Source organism: Carlito syrichta, unplaced genomic scaffold (assembly GCF_000164805.1).
Source record: "Carlito syrichta isolate Samal-C Ts95f unplaced genomic scaffold, Tarsius_syrichta-2.0.1 Scaffold301896, whole genome shotgun sequence".
Taxonomy (NCBI): Eukaryota; Metazoa; Chordata; class Mammalia; order Primates; family Tarsiidae; genus Carlito; species Carlito syrichta.
Genome location: NW_007245992.1, coordinates 382,823 through 401,787, shown reverse-complemented (window position 1 = coordinate 401,787; position 18,965 = coordinate 382,823). Strand labels below are relative to the sequence as shown.

General features: G+C 39.3%; 1 protein-coding gene across 1 annotated transcript in view; it reads right to left on the bottom strand.

Annotated features, from left to right (window-relative positions):
• The window catches only part of SMAD4 (SMAD family member 4), a 54,676-nt gene that overhangs the window by 10,743 nt on the left and 24,968 nt on the right, over window positions 1–18,965 (bottom strand). The window contains 3 exon segments of the mRNA XM_008055630.2: window positions 6,641–6,759; window positions 6,762–6,808; window positions 8,194–8,377. Coding sequence (XP_008053821.1) covers window positions 6,641–6,759; window positions 6,762–6,808; window positions 8,194–8,377 — 350 coding nt within the window.

Genomic DNA, 18,965 nt, shown 5'->3' with positions numbered 1-18,965 from the left:
AGACGCATCCATTTGCAGTTCTGCCCCAACCAGCGAGAATTCCTGCTGCTCCACATTCTCTCCGGTAGAATTTGGTGTTATCAGTATTTCAGACTTTGGCCATTCTCACAGGTGTGCGGTGTTCTCACTCCAGTTTTAACTTGCAATTTCCTAATGACGTACGATGAACATCTTTTCAAATGCTTGCTTGCTGTCTGTGTATCTTCTTCAGTTCATATCTTTTGCCCGTTTTTAAATCAGGTTGTTCATTTTCTTATTGTTGAGTTTTAAGAGTTCTTTGGATATTTTGAGTGACAGTGTTTTACCAGATATATTTTTTGCAAATATTGTCTCCCAGTTTGTGGCTTGTCTTTTCATTCTCTTTACACTGTCTTTCATAGATAAATTTTTTAAAATTTCAGTGAAGTCCAGCCTATCGATTGTTCATGCCCTCGATGCAGTAGCTAAAACGTTATCACCAATGCCATCTAGGTTTTCTCTTATGTTATCTTATAGGAGGAGTTTTATACATTTGTGTTTTACATTTAGGTCTCTACAACCACTTTTTTCCCAACCTCCACTAACCAAGTACTATGATACATATGTAATCTTATTATCTGGAAGTAGGGAACAAAACTTGCTTATAAATCTCCAAGGCTCAAATATGCTTTCAATATTGACATTCCCCCACCCCCTCCATGAGTCATGTTTCAAAATAACCAAGTAATTGCCACACATAGGCTCTCTATGCTGTGTTGTTAATAACTGCAGTTAGTGGTGTTTCAGCCTGAACCTGTGCTAATGCCACCAGCACGTATTAAGATAGTCACAAAGATGAAACTTTATTACTTACATCTGCAGAGGTAGTAAAAATGGTTCATTAGGCACCTCAGCAAACCTTCCTTTCACAGTTTATAGACGTAAGTATAGCACCCAAGCCAGAGGACTTAAAAGTATCTAGTTAGGCTACACTACTGAGACCTGGGTTGCCCCTGACTTCACACCATTACTAATCCATTGATAACTGATACCATAGATTTCATCTATTAAATTGGAGGGTAAAAATAAAGCTATCATTGAAATACTACTGTTTTCCTTCCAAAATATGACTAAATTTTGTTAATAAAGGTAATTCAAAATAACCAAAGGCTTTAAATATTACTTTTGGCTCCGATAAAAAAAAAAAAAAATGTTTCTGATCACCATTCCTGAGCAATTTCTGTTTTAATTTATTTAACCATGTTTCCTGGGGTTACTCTACACATTTGTTACAACCTATCTTTTTCAGACAGGATCTCGCTCTGTTGACAAGACTGGATGTAGTGGTGCAGTCATAGCTCACTGCAACCTTGAATTCCTGAGCTGAAGCAATCTTCCTGCTTCTGCCTCCTGAGTAGTTGAGAGTACAGGTGTGTACCATCATGCCCAATTACATTAATTTTTTTTCTTTTTTTGTAAAGACAAGGTCTTGCTATGCTGCCCGGACTGGTCTTAAACTCCTGGTCTCAAGAGATTTGCCTGTCTCAGCCTCACAAAGTGCTAGCCTGTAGGCGTGAGCCACTGTGCCTGGCCTACAGATCTATTATTTAACAAGGTGAATGTGTCATAAAGATCACTGTCAACATCTTGAGGATACTGTCCTTCACAACCAGGAGTCAAATTTTGACATATTTCTTGGACAAAATTTAACTGCAATATTTTATCAGTTTGAATTAATACAGGAAATAGCAATCCATCAAAAGAAATGCTATTACTGGTGTTCTGGACACTTGAACATAAGACTGCATTGAGGACATGCTAAATTATTGGACACAGAGAATCACAATCTAGGAATCACAATATGCAGTCATTGAGAATAAACTTAACTGGAGTTCATAAAACCCTTTGGCCTAGATCACCTGTGATTTAGATTTGAAGCATCCCTTGTCCACTTTTCCCCTAAAATGTATTTGTTCAAAAACTAACCCAATTCAGTATCATCAGGGAAAATTTGCAAATCAAAACCACTATGAGATGATTACACTTCACACACACTAGAATGGTTAAAATAGACAGATGATAACAAATGTAGGTGAGAATGCAGAAAAACGGGAATCCTCACACCCTGCTAATGAGAATGCAAAATGGTGCCATCCATCATCGTGGAAAACAGTCTAGCCATTTCTCAAAACATGGCTCAGAGTTACCTTAGAATTCAGTAGTTCTATGCTTAGATATATACCCAAGATAAATGAAAACATACAACCTCACAAATACTTGTACAGGAATGTTCATAGCTGCATCCTTCATAATATAGCCCCAAAATGGAAATCCATGACTATCAACTGATACATGGATAAATAAAATGCGGTGTAAGGAGTATTATTCAGCCAAAAAAAGGAATGAAATACTGCTAAATGCTACATGGATGAGGCTCGGGACATTATATTTAGTGAAAGAAGCATTTATATGAAAAGTCCTGAACAGGTAAATCTAGAGACAGAAAGTAGATCAGTGTATGTCTAAGGCTATGGGGATTGGAGGTTTGGGAATGACAGCTAAAAGGATATGGGGCTTCTTTCTGGGGTAGTGAAAATGTTCCAAAATTCAGAGTAGTGATGATTGCACAATGCTGTGAACATACTGGAAATTACTGAGTTGTATACTTTAAATGGATGACTTGCATAGCATGTGAATTATATCTCAATAAAGCTGTTAAAAACCTGAATGCCCAGGGCTAAGCAACACAACACAAAACTGATCTTATTTACTTTTGAAAACATAAAGCTACTTAAAGAGAATTCAAATATCTGCTTCATTTAAAGCTTGAAAAATGTCATTCATTACATCCGGATTTCATAAATGTGAGATGGCTACTACATCATGAGAGAAGCAGGAAAAAAGTGAACATCTCAGAAGAAAAAGGACACACAAGGTACAGTTCTAGCTTCTTGGCTTATAAAATTAAATTATGGCTCTCCACATTTATGTTTTTCTCATTTTAATCAAAAAGGAGAGAGAGACAGAGACAGAGAGGGAGGGAGGAAGGGGGAGGTGTGTGTGTGCGTGTGCGTGTGTGTGTGTGCGTGTGTGTGTGTATTCTCAACGCATGGGCCCTCCTTCCAGGGGTTCATGTTATCTGTGTACAATTTATCCCAGTAATACCATCTACAGCGAGAATCTGGCAACCTAAATAGCAATCTACATATCCTGTAGTTACTGCTGCCCCCAAAAGTTAGCAAATGAAGAAACTGTCAATGACTAGAATTTAAGGTATACACCAGTCACCCCCTATCCATGGGGAATATATTCTAAGACCCCCCAGTGGATGCCTGAAACCTGGATAGTACTGAACTCTACACATACTGTTTTCTCCTATACACACATACTTATGATGAAGTTTAATTTGTAAATTAGGCACAGTGAAAGATGAGCAACACGGAGACCAGCCTGGGCAACTCGGTGAGACCTCGCCTCCACAAGAAATCAAAAAATAAGCCAGGCATGGTAGTGCACGCCTGTAGTTCCAGCTACTTGGAAGGCTGAAGTGGAAGAATCATCTTAGCCCAGCAGGTCGAGGTTGCAGTGTCTGTGAGCGTGCCACTGAACTCCAGCCTGGGCGACAGAGAGACCCCAACTCAAAAAAAAAAAAAAAAAAAGAGGATGAGAAACAGTAAAATATAACAATTATAACAATATCCTAGCACAATTACTCTTGCACTTTGGGGACACACATTAAGCAAAACAAAAGTTACTCAAACACAACAAGCACTGCAATAAAGTAACAGTCATTCTGATAACTAAGACTCAATTACTAAGAGGTGGTTAGTGTAGACAGCAGGGCTATGCTAGAAAAAGGGATTCACATCCAAGCAGGATGGATCAGAAGTTCATCATGCTCCTCAGAACAGCGTACGTTTTAAAACTTGTATTTCTGAAATATTTCATTTCATATTTTTGGACTGCAGTTGACTGTAAGTGCCTGAAACCACAGAGAAAACAAAAACACGGGTGGGGGGAGCTACTGTCCTTGTTAACTCTCCATCTGGCTACAATGACTCTTGTGAAAAACAGTGATATACTTGGTAAGAAGAAATAACTCTTTTTAAATCTTAGACAGTTACTATGACAAAATGAGGCGTTGTTTTTTAATTCCAAATAGCTTGTCCCACAAAATATTTATCTACTGTTCATGGCAAAAGTATGAAGTCACTATGAAAATCTTTTCCTTGTCTCTTACACAAGGGCAGCATTTCGAGGGCCATTTGCTGCAAAATAGGAAAAACAGTATGTTTATGTGACCATGCAAATCTTTAAATATTCAAGACTCCACATCATATAAAATCAATTGTTTTAAATACTACTCCATATCTGTTACGTTCATAAATATTATCTGGAACATACTATATATTCAACACTGTAGTTCTCTGTCCATTTACATCAAACTACACAAGTAATCCAGAGACTTCCCAGTCAGATAAGAGGGTATATGTAATCACTTTTTTCCTCTGCTCCAAACACATACAAACAGAAAACAACTGAAAACAACCATCCTAAGTTGTTCATAAAATTCACATGGAAACAATTCATCTGCCCATCAACTGATGAGAAACAAAACCCATAGTGGAGGGCAGTGACTAAAGACAGGAGATACCAAGGGTACTGTGATCATTAACAGGGAGCAGGAGACAGGAATCTGCCTTCTTGAAATAATATGGAAGGAGACAATAGCCAAGCTCTCTGGGGGCGACAACTGGGGACCTATCCACGTATCAAGTGCTGATAAAATACTTTGACAGCCAATTCAGAATTGTACCTAGGAATAAAGCACTGCCCAGAACACAGATACATATCACAGAAACCTAGGCAATGGGAATCACGCCCTGAGCATTTCTGCAGAATGGAACTCCATTTCCTCACGACACAAAGTGCCCCCACCTTCTAACTATGTGAGATTTGTTTCTGCGGTGTGAATTCAGGTGCGAGTCAAAAGCAAAACTGCCCTACAAGGGGCAAGCAATGACCGGGAAGCAAAAATTTTTTTTAAAAAAAGGAATTATCTCAAAACAAACTTGCCAACAAATACAAAATGACTACACAGCAAATGAGGAAATAACAACAAAGCACAAATAACCAAATACAAAACTCTTTCTGGAAAAATGGCAAAATGCAAGTAATTTCAACCTCTCAGAGATAATTCCTGGTAGGACACTGCACATACTACTCTTGACTTATGGGGATATTATGTCATGTAAACAAATATAGATATCCATGATAGCACTTAACAAAAATAAGATAATAATATATGTACTGTTTAATAATCAACTTTTCTATGCCAAGAATATCCATTGTTCTATACTGTTCTGTTGTTCTGACAGACCAAAACTATAACTGATGCTCTCTGTCAGAAATTTTAAAGATACTGTTAATCTCATTAATTATTGTTAATTTTGCTAGGTGTGATAAACAGCATTGTGATTATATTTTTCAGAAGTTTTATGGATTAGTGATTCACATGGGAACATGTGATGAGAGAATATGATGTTTAGAATTGGCTTTAAGTTACTCCAGGGGAGAAAAATAAAGGGAAGAAACCTATTAAAAACTGGTAAAATGCTGATAACTGCTGAAGTTCAATTTTCTCTATGCTTGGAATGCCTGGGAGTTTCAAATGAAAACCCCAATATGCTTTAACTGAAGTGCAACTAGCAATGAGGGACTGGGTTTGCTGTTGTAAGGCAACAAAAGAATTCCCTTCCACAGACACCACTTGGCTATTGTCTTGTAGCCCAAGCAACTTCCTGAGAACAAGTGAGGAAGTATAGTTAAGTTCCCTAATTTACAACACCTGACAATGAAGATGTTCAGGATGACTGAAAAACCAAAAATTAAAAATATACTTGGGTAGCCGGGCTCGGTGGCTCAGCCTGTAATCCCGTGCCTTTGGGAGGCTGAGGTGAGTGGATTGCTTGAGCCCGTGGGTTTGAGACCCGCCTGGGCAGGCGAGACCTCATCTCTACAATAAAATCAAAAAATCAGCCAGGCGTGGTAGCACATGCCTGTAATTCCGGCTACTCCAAAGGCTGAGCCAGAAGGATCGCCGGAGACCAGCAGGCGAGGCTGCGGTGGCTGGGAGCGGCCACTGCACTCCAGTCTGGGAGACAGAGTGAGACTCCAACTCAAAAAAAAAAAAAAACAACACTTGGGTTATCTAATTTCTGTCTTTCTCTTAGAAACGGTGATATTGTAAAGAAAAACTGAAATGGGTGGAATATATAACAGCTAGTAAAAAATACTTCAGGCTTCTCAGGTTCTTAATTTGAAAAGCTATTAATTTTAGAATTATCTCCATTAAAATTCTGAAGACTGGCTAAGATGAAATTCCAGTGTCTGATTTTTATGAATCTCATGTCAAAGAAAGACAAGTTTGGCGGTTTCACTCAATATTTTCAAGTACTCTTAAACAGTTAACAAATCTGCTAATAAAACACTAGGGCATGAATGCAATCACAAAACTAGATAACTGGTCATGCCAATAAATACCCCAGGAAATTCTCAAAGCATAGTTTCTGATTATTTAACACAAAAAACATTTTTCTATTCCTGCCACCTCCATTTAAGTTCTTTAAACAACAAACAGAACTTTCTATGTCTGAAATAGTCAGATAAAATTGCAACTAACCTTTATGTATGCACTTGGGTAGATCTTATGAACAGCATCTCCAGGTGCCCGCCCGGCTTCTCTGTCTAGGTAGTAACTCTGTACAAAGACTGCGTGGTCACTAAGGCACCTGACCCAACGTCACCTTCACCTTTGCATTCCAACTGCACACCTTTGCCTATGTGCAACCTTAGGGGAAAAAGGAATTACATTTCACCCCGACAAATGCTTTAAAATGGCTTTTTAGCTCAGATCATATAGCAAACTCAATACTGAAAAATGAAAAAGAACGAACTTTGTATAAAACCACAACCAAAAGGTAGCCACTATTAACATCTTGGCATATTTCCTTCTTTTTTTTTTTCTTATTCAAATACAATAACAATGAGCATATATATAGTGCTTCCTATGTGAATTCTCATTTAATCCTTACAACTCAATGAAGTAATATACTATTATTCCCATTTTTTAGATAAGGAAACTAGTTTATAGCTACATTGTCCAAATAGATAGACACTAGCAACATGAGGCTATTTAATTCGAACTAAATTAAAAATTCAATTATTCAATCACATCAGCCATATTTTAAGTGTTCAATAGCTACATGTGACTAGTGATTACTGAATTAGCACAAATAATCATTTCCTTTATCACAAAAGATTCGATTAGCCATCAGTAGCTTAGAAAGTACTTTCTCAAAGTCATACAGCAAAACTGGTAGAACCAAGATTATGCACTTATGCACATATATCCTTAAAAAGTTGAGATCTCACAGCACCTAAAATGGCACTTTCCTGTAATATTTCATCTTAAGCATTTAATTATACAAACTTTTTAACATTTTAATGGCTACATACAAAATGAAAGTTTCTTTTTTTTTTGAGTTGGAGTCTCACTCTGCCACCCAGACTGGAATGCAGAGGCCACTCCCGGCCAACACAGCCTCGACCTGCTGGGCTCCGGCGATCCTTCCACCTCAGCCTTCCAAGTAGCTGGAGCTACAGGTGCGCGCTACCATGCCCGGCTGATTTTTTGATTTATTGTAGAGATGAGGTCTCGCCAAGTTGCCCAGGCGGGTCTCGAACCCCCAGGCTCAGGCAATCCACTCACCTCAGCCTCCCAAAGGCGCGGGATTACAGGCTGAGCCACCAAGTCCGGCTGAAAGTTTCTTATAATTTACTTAACCACTTCCCTCTTATCAGTTTTTAAACTTTATAAATAACACTTTCAGAAACATGTTCTTGTTTTATAAAATTCTTTTCAGTAGATTTGTATACATAATATATGATCAGACAAAAATAAAAATTTTCAAAGTGGATCCCAAAAAGTCAAATTACTATTCAAAGCATTAGAAAACTCACTAACTTAAAAAAAAAAAAAGTTATCTTTTTATCATTATGTATTAAACAAATGTCTAAAATTAAAATGGAATGCTTACAAATTATGAATTTTTAAGATGACCTTTATTCATTTTTCTATATTTGAGAACTCAATGCGCATGGAAAAATATGACCTTGAATAAAAGACAATGCACTATGCTCAATTTTAAAAATAACTGATTATACAATCAATACCTTGCTCTCTCAATGGCTTCTGTCCTGTGGACATTGGAGAGTTGACCCAAGCAAAAGCGATCTCCTCCAGAAGGGTCCACGTATCCATCAACAGTAACAATAGGGCAGCTTGAAGGAACCTTAAATGTCTCTCCTACCTGAACATCCATTTCAAAATAAGCAATGGAACACCAATACTCAGGAGCTACAGAAAATAAATGGGAAAGAGCATGCACCCATGAGAAAGAGACATGGTTTTCACTTTCACTCCACAAGACAAAGCTTTTCCTAAAGGAAAGCGTGAAGGAAGGGAGGGGGAAATGTAAAATGACCTAAAGAAATGGATTTAAAAAACACAACATATTAAAGAGCAGGAATTTTCACGTCTTCTATTTTCTAGTTCAGTACCTACCATTGTTCTTGAAACTAAAGTCACTTTTAAAATCTGGCATTTGGCTGTTACCTCAAAGGACCAAGATAATTGAGAATTTAAAGAACAGAAGTAATCAGAGTCCAAAATAAATGAATCTACCATAATGTTCCATTCGCAAATATTCTAGATGGATTCCGAACATTAATTTTTCTAAAACACATTGGCCCTAAGATGTATTATTCCAGGAAAGTATTCTTGACAACATCAGTCCATGGCATATTTTCACAGTTCCCAATCGACAGCAAGTACACAGGCGAGTCAACTATCCCAATGCTGACTCAAGGCTGATGACGCTCACCACACAGCTGTTGTATGCAGGGATTCTCAGCTGTCTCGGGTGAAAGGTCTGTCATGCCTTCTGTACATTTATGCCATGGCAAGAGAGTTTTAGAAGCCAACCGGTGTCAGCTACTATAATTCTAACTGTAAGCATGCACTTAGTGTGCTGAGGTACGGGGGCGGACAAATAAGCAAACAAATGAGCATGGTAACTCAGTGACAAATACCAAGCAAAATAAAAGCAAGCAGGGTCCAGAACAATAAGACAGTCAGGAAGAACACCTCAGGTTGGATGATGGGGAGAACCATATCTGAATAGGAGCGACCTGAAAGACCAGGCAACTAGGTAAAGACTGTGGACAGAACATCTCAGAGAGGAAATCCAAGCAAAAGCAGAGGCCCAGAGTGCAGAGGCTGGCTTATCTGAGGACAAGACGGAAAGCAGGGACATGTACTGGAGAGTGAGAGGAGAGTGGTCAGTCTTGTCTGCAGGGTTATCATACTCTCACTGTGGCGCTCGTGAAGTTTAAGCCAGAATGTGAAGCAGTAAAACTTCCAGCAATCTGCAAAGTTACTTAGAATGACCAGGAAACCCAGGTCTTTTCAAACAACTAATAAATCCTAAGATGAAATATGAATGATGCTTACAATTAAAAAAACAAAAACAAAAAACCTGTGACTGGGTATGGTGGCTTACACCTGTAATCCCACCACTTCAGCAGAGGGGTTCTTTGAGCCCAGTTCAGAGACCAGCCTAGGCAACATAGTGAGACCTTGTCTCTAAAAAAAAAGATTAGCTAGGAGCAGTGGTGCTACCTGGGAGGCTGAGACAACAGGACTGCTTGAGCCAAGGAAGTCAAGGCTGCAACAAGCTATGACTGTGTCACTGTACTCCAACCTGGGCCACAGTGAGACACCAACACCGACCCAAAAAAGAAAGAAACAAATTGAAACTTGTAAAGGCTATGTACCTAATTGCTTTTCAAAATGCTGTCAAGCTATAAAGGACTTTCCAATTAAGAGTTAATAAAAACATCACAGGGGACAAGGTCATCCAAAAACTCAAAAATGCAAATCCAATAAACTCATTGGAAACATGAGCATTTCTTTCAATGTGTTTGGTTATATTTTGAGCATAAAAACTAGTGATACACTATCTCCTTAAAGTCAGTTTTGAAGTACTTATGAGATTACTTTCAAAGATGGCCACCAGGGAGCAGTGGATTGGCACTGCTCTCACAGGATGAGGCAGAGTAGGGAACAAGCCACGGATAGGTAAGGACACTCTGAACACTTGGAAAACAATGGAAGATGCAGGAATCTGGGCACACAATCCCCGACCATGTGCCAGGCCACACAGGAACTTAGGTCTGCCCAGTGAACGAGTGGGTGAGTATACCTAAGACCCTCTGGGTCTGTTTGCTCCCACTCAGCCGGGCACAAGTCAGCAGTATCATGTGGGAGGAATCCTGGCTGGGGCACAGCAGTGGGCATCCAGACCCCAAGCAGAACAAAAACAAAAAGCCCACACCGGGGCAGCAGCCATAAGCATGGCTTTTGCCAGTAGAAAACCTGTCTGCAGAGTGAACCTCACTGGCACCCAGCCCATCTTTCCAGCCAGATCACGAAGAATCAGAAAGAAACACCTCCAAGCCCCGAGGGTGGACTTGAATGGGAAGGGAGTGACATGAAAGACACCCCATAGGCATCATCGGTGGGAAGGCTTCTGGGCTACAAACTCCAGACAGCTGATGGGGGGGTATCCCCCACCCACTCTCTACAGAGTGATAGCAGCAAGGGCTGCTACAACTGAGAAACCTACCACTTTTGCAGGAAGCAAAAGTGAATGCCCCTCCTTCTCTCACAGAGTGACCTATATTGAACCCAGAGAGGGACCTAGAAGAGAGGGTAAGTACCAGCTTCAGAGCAAAACCAAAAGGAATTACAGAGAGGGAAGAGAGGCCTGTCACAAATTTTAAAATCAACAACAAAAAAACACAGGCAACCCTCAGAGTACTAAAGAGATAACACCTGAAAAACAGCTGTCAGAATATAAACGGAACCCCCGCTCCAACGACCTGCCCTGGATGACAGTCACAGATATCAGAGATTGGATGGCCAAAATGAACAGAGTGAATCAAGAGAAACGAGAAGCAAAACTGACCAAAGTTGTACAGGAAGTATAAGCAGAGCTGAACAATTTCAGAAAAGAATATTCTGAAAAAATAGAAATGAAGAACTCCATCCTGGAAATCAATAACACAGTAACAAGCATAGGAAGCAAGATCAACAAAGTAGAGGAAAGAATCTAAGAGCCTGAAGACCAAAATATGGAATTAACCCAGTTTGTCAAAACCATAGGGAAAAAAATACTCAAAAAAAAAAAGCAAAGCCTCTGAGATGTGGGACTATGTCAAGAAGCCAAATCTATGCCCAATCGGTATTCCTGAAGATAAAAGGGAAAATGAGACCACCACAGAACAAACATTCCATGAGGTCATCCAAGAAAACTTCCCACATCTCACTAGAGAAGCATCCATTCAACTGCAAGAGATTCAGAGAACCGCAGCAAGGTATTACATGAGAAGACCACCCCCAAGACACACAGTAATCTGCCTCCACAAAGTAAGCATGAAAGAAAAAAATCTTAAAGGCAGCAAGAGAGAAAGGCCAGACTACCTACTAGAGAAGACCCATCAGAATCATTCCAGACTTATCTGCAGAAACATTACAAGCCAGAGGGACCAGAGTCCAATTTTTAAAGATAAGCAATCCTGGCCAAGAATTTCCTGCCCCATCAGGCTAAGTTTCAGCAGTCACTGAGAATTAAAATCCTTCCCAACATCAAACCCAAGAGGATATGCTACCTCCAGACCAGCCCTTCAGGAGACACTTAAGGTGTTGAAAATGGGGGGGGGGGTGGGGGAATTCATTATCCATCACAAAAGTACAGGCAAGCACAGAGTTAACAGAACATACAGAGTACTCACAAAAATGAACACACACACACATAAATACAAAAGTAAAAAGGAAACAAAGCAACCCCCAAGAGCCCTATGACAGGAATAAACTATCACATTTCAATAATCAATTTGAAAGTGAAATGGCTAAATGCACCACTGAAGAGACAGAGTGGCAAACTGGATAAAGAAGCATGATCCAACAGTCTTCTCCAGGAAACTTATCTCACTGCAAAGGACACCCAGAGGCTCAAAGACGGGGACTGGAAAATGGTCTTTCAGGCAAATGGAAACAGAAGAGAGCAGAGTGTAGCTACCATGATATCAAAGCAGACTTCAAGTCATCAAAAGGTTAAAAGGATACTACATAATGATAAAAGGCTCAATCCACCAGTAAAAAATATCCATCTTAAACATATATGCACCCAACACAGGATCACCAAGTTTTATAAAACAACTACTAAGTAAACTAAGAGAGGATACTGAGTCTCACACAATCAAGACCTAAATACCCCCACTGTCAACTCTAAACAGATCATCAAGGCAAAAACCAACAAGGAGATCTGGAACATTAATTCAACATTTACAGAGTATATATTGTACTCATTAGCACATGGAACATACTCCAAGATTGATCACATTCTTGGACATAAATCAAGCATGAACAAATTTCTAAAGATCAAAATAATACCATGATCATCTCAGATCACCACCAACAAGATCTCCTCAAAACACACAAAGACATAGACACTAAACAACATGCTGTTGAACGTCTTGTGGTCAACACGAAGATTAAGACAGAAAGCAAAAGATTCCTGGAAACAAATGAAAACAAAGGCAAATCAGGATCTCTGCGATGCCTTGAAAACAGTATTAAGATGAAAATTCATGGAATTCACACACATATCAAGGAAACACAAAGATGACAGTGACAGCCTAAAGTCACAACTAAGGAAGCTGGAAAGGCAGGATCATCTAAATCCTAACTTCAGCAGAAAAATTCAGATCACCAAGACAAAATCATAATTGCTGGATATGGAAGACAAAAATATCATAGAAAGGATCAAAAGACAAAAAGCTGGTTCTTTGAAAGGCTATATGTTAGACAGACCACTGGACAGATTGACTAATAAAAAGAGAAAGTCCAAATAAACATAATTAGAAACACAAAAGGCAAAGTTACAACTGACCCTGAAGAAATTCAAAAGATTATCAGAGATTACTATGAAAAACTGTATGCAAATAAACTAGAAAACCTAAAGGAAATGGAGGATTTCCTGACACCACACAACCTCCCAACATTGAAACAAGAATAAATTGGAACTCTAAACAGACCAGTAACAATTCAGGAAAGTGAAACAGTCATTGGAAATCTCCCCACCAAAACAAGCCCTGGACCAAATAGCTTCCCAGTTGAATTCTACAAGACATACAAGGAGGAGTTGGTACTGATCTTATTGAAAGTATTTCAAGCAATCGTGTATGATGGAATTATCCCCCAACCCATTTTATGAAGCAAACATCATACTGATGCCCAAACCCAGCAAAGACCCAACAATAAAAGAGAACTACAGGCCAATCTCCTTGATGCATGTATATGTAAAAATCCTCAACAAGATTATAGCAAATTGGATTCAACAACCCTTCTCAGGGATTATCACATGGACTTCACTCCTGGGATATAGGGCTGGCTCAACATTCACAAAACCATAAATGTAATTCAGCACCCTAACAGATGTAAAACCAAGAACCACATGATTATATCATTACATAGAAAAACCATGCAACAACATCCAGCATCCCTTCTTGATAAAAACACTTAACACCTAGGTACATAAGGTACATTCCTCAAAACAGTAAAAGCCAACTATGATAAACCCACAGCCAACATTGTGCCCAGTGGGCAGAAGTTGGAAGCATTAACCCTAAGAACAGGAACAAGACAAGGATGCCCACTCTCACCCCTTGTAGTCAGTGTAGTGCTAGAAGTCCTAGCCAAAGCAATCAGGCAAGAGAAGAAAATCAGGTGTAATCAAATAGGAAGTTTAACTATCCCTTTTTGCAGATGATATGATTTTATACCTTGAAAACCCTGAAGAGTCTGTCAAAAGCCTTCTTGCACTGATAAATGACTTTGGTAAATAAAGACTCAGGTTACAAATTCCACATGCAAAAGATAGTTCTATTTCTATACACCAGCAACAAGCAGGTACAGAACCAAACAAGAAGCACAATTCCATCCACAATAGCCACAAAAAATGAGCTACCTTAGCATCCTCCTAACCAAAGATGTGAAAGACAATGAGAACTACAAAACTTTGCTCAACAATATCAAGGACGACACAAACAAATGGAAAGACATTCCATGCTCAAGGATTGGAAAAATCCATCCTGTCAAGAAGTCCATCCTACCCAAGGCAATGTATACATTCAATGCTAGACCCATCAAATTACCAATATTATATTTTTTCAGCCCTGAAAATGACAACACAGAAATTCATATGGAAACAGAAAAGAGCATGACTAGCCAAAACCTCAGCAAAAGGAACAAAGTGGAAGGTAACACATTTTCAGACTAAACTTAATTACAAGGCTGCAGTAACCAAAATAGACCGGTATCAGCACAAGAATAGGCACACAGACCAACGGAATAGGACAGAGATTCTGGAAGCAAAAACACAGTCTCTCAATCAACTAATCTTTGTCAAAGCCATAAATAACAATCACTGGGGAAAGAGACCATATTTGGCAAATGGTTCTAGGAAAAATAGCTGACCACATTCAGAATGAAACTGGACCCCAACCTATCACTGTATGCAAAAATCAACAAATACCTACGTGTAAAATCTCCAACTATAAGGCTCCTAGAAGAAAACATAGAGAACACCCTAAAGGACATGGGAGTAGGCAAGAAATTCATGATCAAGTCCTCAAAAGCAAATGCAACAAAAGTTAAGACAGGCAGGAAGTACCTCATCCAACTGAAAAGCTTTTGCACAGCAAAAGAAACCATGAAGAGAGTAAAGAGACAACCCACAGAATGGGAAAAAATATTTGCAAATTATGTACCTGACAAAGGCTTAAAATCCACAATTTACAAGGAACTCAAATGAAGTCAAAGGAAAACACAAGCAACACCATTAAAAAATGGGCAAAGAACATGAATGGACACTTCTCAAAAGATGACATACAAGCAGCCAACAGACACATGAAAAAAATGCTCAGCCTCACTAATCATCAGAGAAATACCAATCAAAATGACAGTGAAATACCACCTAACTCTGGTAAGGATGGTTATCATTAATAAGTCAGAAAACAACACATGCTGGCACTGGCACAGGTGTAGAGAAAAGGGAACAATTCTATACTGTTGTGTTCAACAGTTCAGCCGAACTAAGAATGGCCCTTCCATATGATCCAGCAACTCCTCTCCTGGGGGCACACCCAGAGGAACATGAACTGTTCTACCAGAAAGACACCTGCACATGCATGCTTACTGCTGCACTATTCCCCATAGCAAAAACATGGAACCAACAATACTGCCCACCCAAAGATAAATGGATAAAGAAAATGTACATACATACGATGGACTATTACACAGCCATAAAGAACAAAATCAGAAAACTGGATGAAGCTGGAGACCATCACACTAAGCGAACCATCACAGAAACGAAGAACAGAATCCCACATGTTCTCACTCCGAAGTGGGCCTTGAACATCAGCCACATCAGCACAAGGAGGAATCAGCAGTCACTGTTGACTGGTAGGAGAGGGAAAAGGGGAGGGGCCTGTGACAACACAAAGGGCAACTGGGTCATTCCGGGGTAGTGAGGGACAGTGAGAAGCCCAAACCTCAACTGCATGCAGCCTACTTGTGTAGTTACTCCTCACTTGTACCCCACTTTCCTAAAATAAAATAAAATTTAAATATATATACATAAAGTATTTTCTATGGCAGAATTTTTTGTTGACATCAAATTATGCTCTGGACAAGAAGCTTCAGCAAACAACTGGTCGGTATACTGGGGTATACTGGTTGAGGCTAAAACTAAAAGACTGTCTAACACAAAGTGACAATTACCCAACATTGTGGCCAAAAAAAGGGGGGGGAAAACAGTAATACCACTTAAAAGAGGTATTTAAACAATCTGTCTAAATGGCAGATTTTGTTATAAACAATGTCTTGAAGTCATGAATGTTTACAATGCTGGATTAAAAAAATGAAGTCCAAGTACGTACATATTCTAGTTTGTACTAAAGGATACTATCCAGAAGTAAAGTTCCATAGTGATCAACCTTTTCTCTGTGAAAGTCAGTTTAGGGGGAATAATACGTTTTATAGTCTTTATGTTTAAGTACAAAAAACATACTTTTATCATCATGAACTACAACATCCACAATCGCAGCTAAACCATACTTCATTATTTCCCAGTAACCAAAGGATTTTTGTTTCTTTGCCTGATAGCTCAGATACCATACAACCCCAATGGTTATATAAAGCTGCACTCTGAACAAGTTTAGTTTAAGTTGACCTGCTAGCATTGGGAAGAAGAGATTTAAGAAACTTGAACATAAAAAGAAACTGGCATTAGGGTTACACCAGAGACCAGGGATACAAAAAGGCCTAGGCAAGCAAGAGGAAGAATACTATTGCTGAGGACAGAGAGGGCTAACAGCAATCTAAGTGGGTTCCAGAAAATGTGGCAGTGTTGGGGCACAAAATATTGTGTGAAAAACTGTTCTGCTCCACTCTCAATTTGCTGAACAGTCAAAAGGGAATATTTTTATTTTATACCCAGGGTAGCATCATTGAAATACCTATGAAACTTTTCTGGATATCTCTTCGCTCTTCTGCCCGCAAGGACTAGGTGTCATATAAATAACAACACCGCAGCTTCTCAAAACTGGTATCAATAGAAGAAAGCTGAAATTACTCAGTACAGAGTGGGCTTTCTCAATGGCCCAACTCACTTGAAAGGGACTAAGATGGTTATGTACTAACTTTGATATTTTTAGTTTTTGCTCCTAAATTAGGGAAGTCTCATGAAGCCTATGGGCTCATTACTGGCCAGAGAGAAGGTTTTAAAAGACTAAGTTAAAATATTTTTTTTTTACAATGTAAGAACTTAGCTAAATATTTTTTATAATGATCAATGTATTATAAAGCACAGTTTTACCAAATAAACATTGTTTAATTATAATGGAAGATTTAAGTCCCCAAAGCATTATCTTCCATGTTTGAAATAAAAATCAAGTCATACTAAAAGTTAAAATTTTTAAAGTACCTGAAATTCATTATAATTAATCCTTATTAGTTAGATCTGAATGAGATGCCTGGGAGAATCTTTTACACTTAAAAAGATATTCTCTTGAATGGTAGGCAGCTCCAAAGTACTAGAACACACCTAAGTTAGCAATTTGTGGGTTTCTAATTCATTTGTGAATCTGAACACAAAACAACCTCAGACTGAAGAATCCCTTCACTTTAATTTGCAATCAACATTTAATTTGATGACTATATCACAGCTTTAAGCAAAAACTAATTTTGTGAAAAGGAAATGAAGTGATTAAACGTTTCCAAAAGTACTGTTTCCAACTTTTATCAAAGTCAAAGCATAGAATCGCCAAGTATATTGCCGTTCTGAAATCTTTAACACCAAGGTGATTACAACCAATATCAATTATTTGCATTTTCTACTACTTTTCTTCTTTCTTTCTTCTTCTTCTTTTTTTTTGAGTTGGAGTCTCACTCTGTTGCCCAGGCTAGGGTGCAGTGGCACACTCATGGCCACCCCAGTATCTAACTGCTAGGCTCCAGCAGTGCTTCCGCCTCAGCCTTCCAAGTGGCTGGAACTACAAGTGCACACTACCACGCCCGGGAAATTTTTGATTTAATGTAGAGATGAGGTCTCACCAAGTTGCCCGGGCTGGGCTTGAACCTGCAGGCTCAGGCAATCCTCTCACTTCGGCCTCCCAAAGTGCTGGGATTACAGGCTGAGCTACCGAGCCCAGCCTTCTACTACTTCTATAACTTATTTCCTAAAGTATTTATGTAACTGTCCTTAAAAATAATTTCTCAAAATTGTTGATGATTTTTACATCTATAAAAGATTCGGATGCATATGTATATTTCCTGTTTAAATGATCCTAAAGTTGTGGTAAAATATTTTAGTCGTTTTTTTGTTTTTTTTTTTTTTGTTTGAGTTGGAGTCTCACTCTGTCACCCAGACTGGAGTGCAGCGGCTGCTCCCGGCCACCACAGCCTCAACCTGCTGGGCTCCGGCGATCCTTCCGCCTCAGCCTTCAAAGTAGCTGGAACTACAGGCACGCACTACCATGCCCAGCTAATTTTTTGATTTATTGTAGAGATGAGGTCTTGCCAAGTTGCCCAGGAGAGACTCGCACCCACGGGCTCAGGCAATCCATTCACCTCAGCCTCCCAAAGCGCGGGATTACAAGCTGAGCCACCGAGCCCGGCTTTAGTGTTTCTTAATCAAACATTGAGGGGCTGCATTAACCAGACACCTATACAAATTTTTAAACTTTGACTTCTATTTGTTCATTAAGCAAGGATAGCCAATATGTAAACTAGTACCTGTGATTCAGTATGATTAGAAAGTACTTGGTAGCAGGAGATGAAGGATTAGAAAAGCCCTTCCAAAAGTGGTGTGCTTGAGCTGGATCTTAGAAGAGTCTGCCACACTTAGGAAGCTAGGCATGCACGGGACCGGCATTCAAGATGGCCCCTAATGATTCTCATTGCTTGAAATTCACACCCTTATGTAGTTAACTCCCACATGGCACAGGGTCTTACAGATATGATGTGACTTCTGAGGCTAAATCTTAAAAGATAATGAGGCTCTATCTTATTCTCTCCTGATCACTTGCCAGCTGTCATGGTTGTGAAGACACACAGGCATACAGAACTGGAGCAGTAAAGAGACACCCACGCATACAGAACTGGAGCTTCCTGCCCATGATAGCATTAACTTGCTGGGTAGGTCAGTAAACTACCCTAAAAGTGAAGCTTCCAGCTCCCCAGAAAGATGATGGCAGCACCAGCAGACACCTTTATCACAACTTCCTGAGCCAGCTAAGCCATTTCCAAATCCCTACCCAAA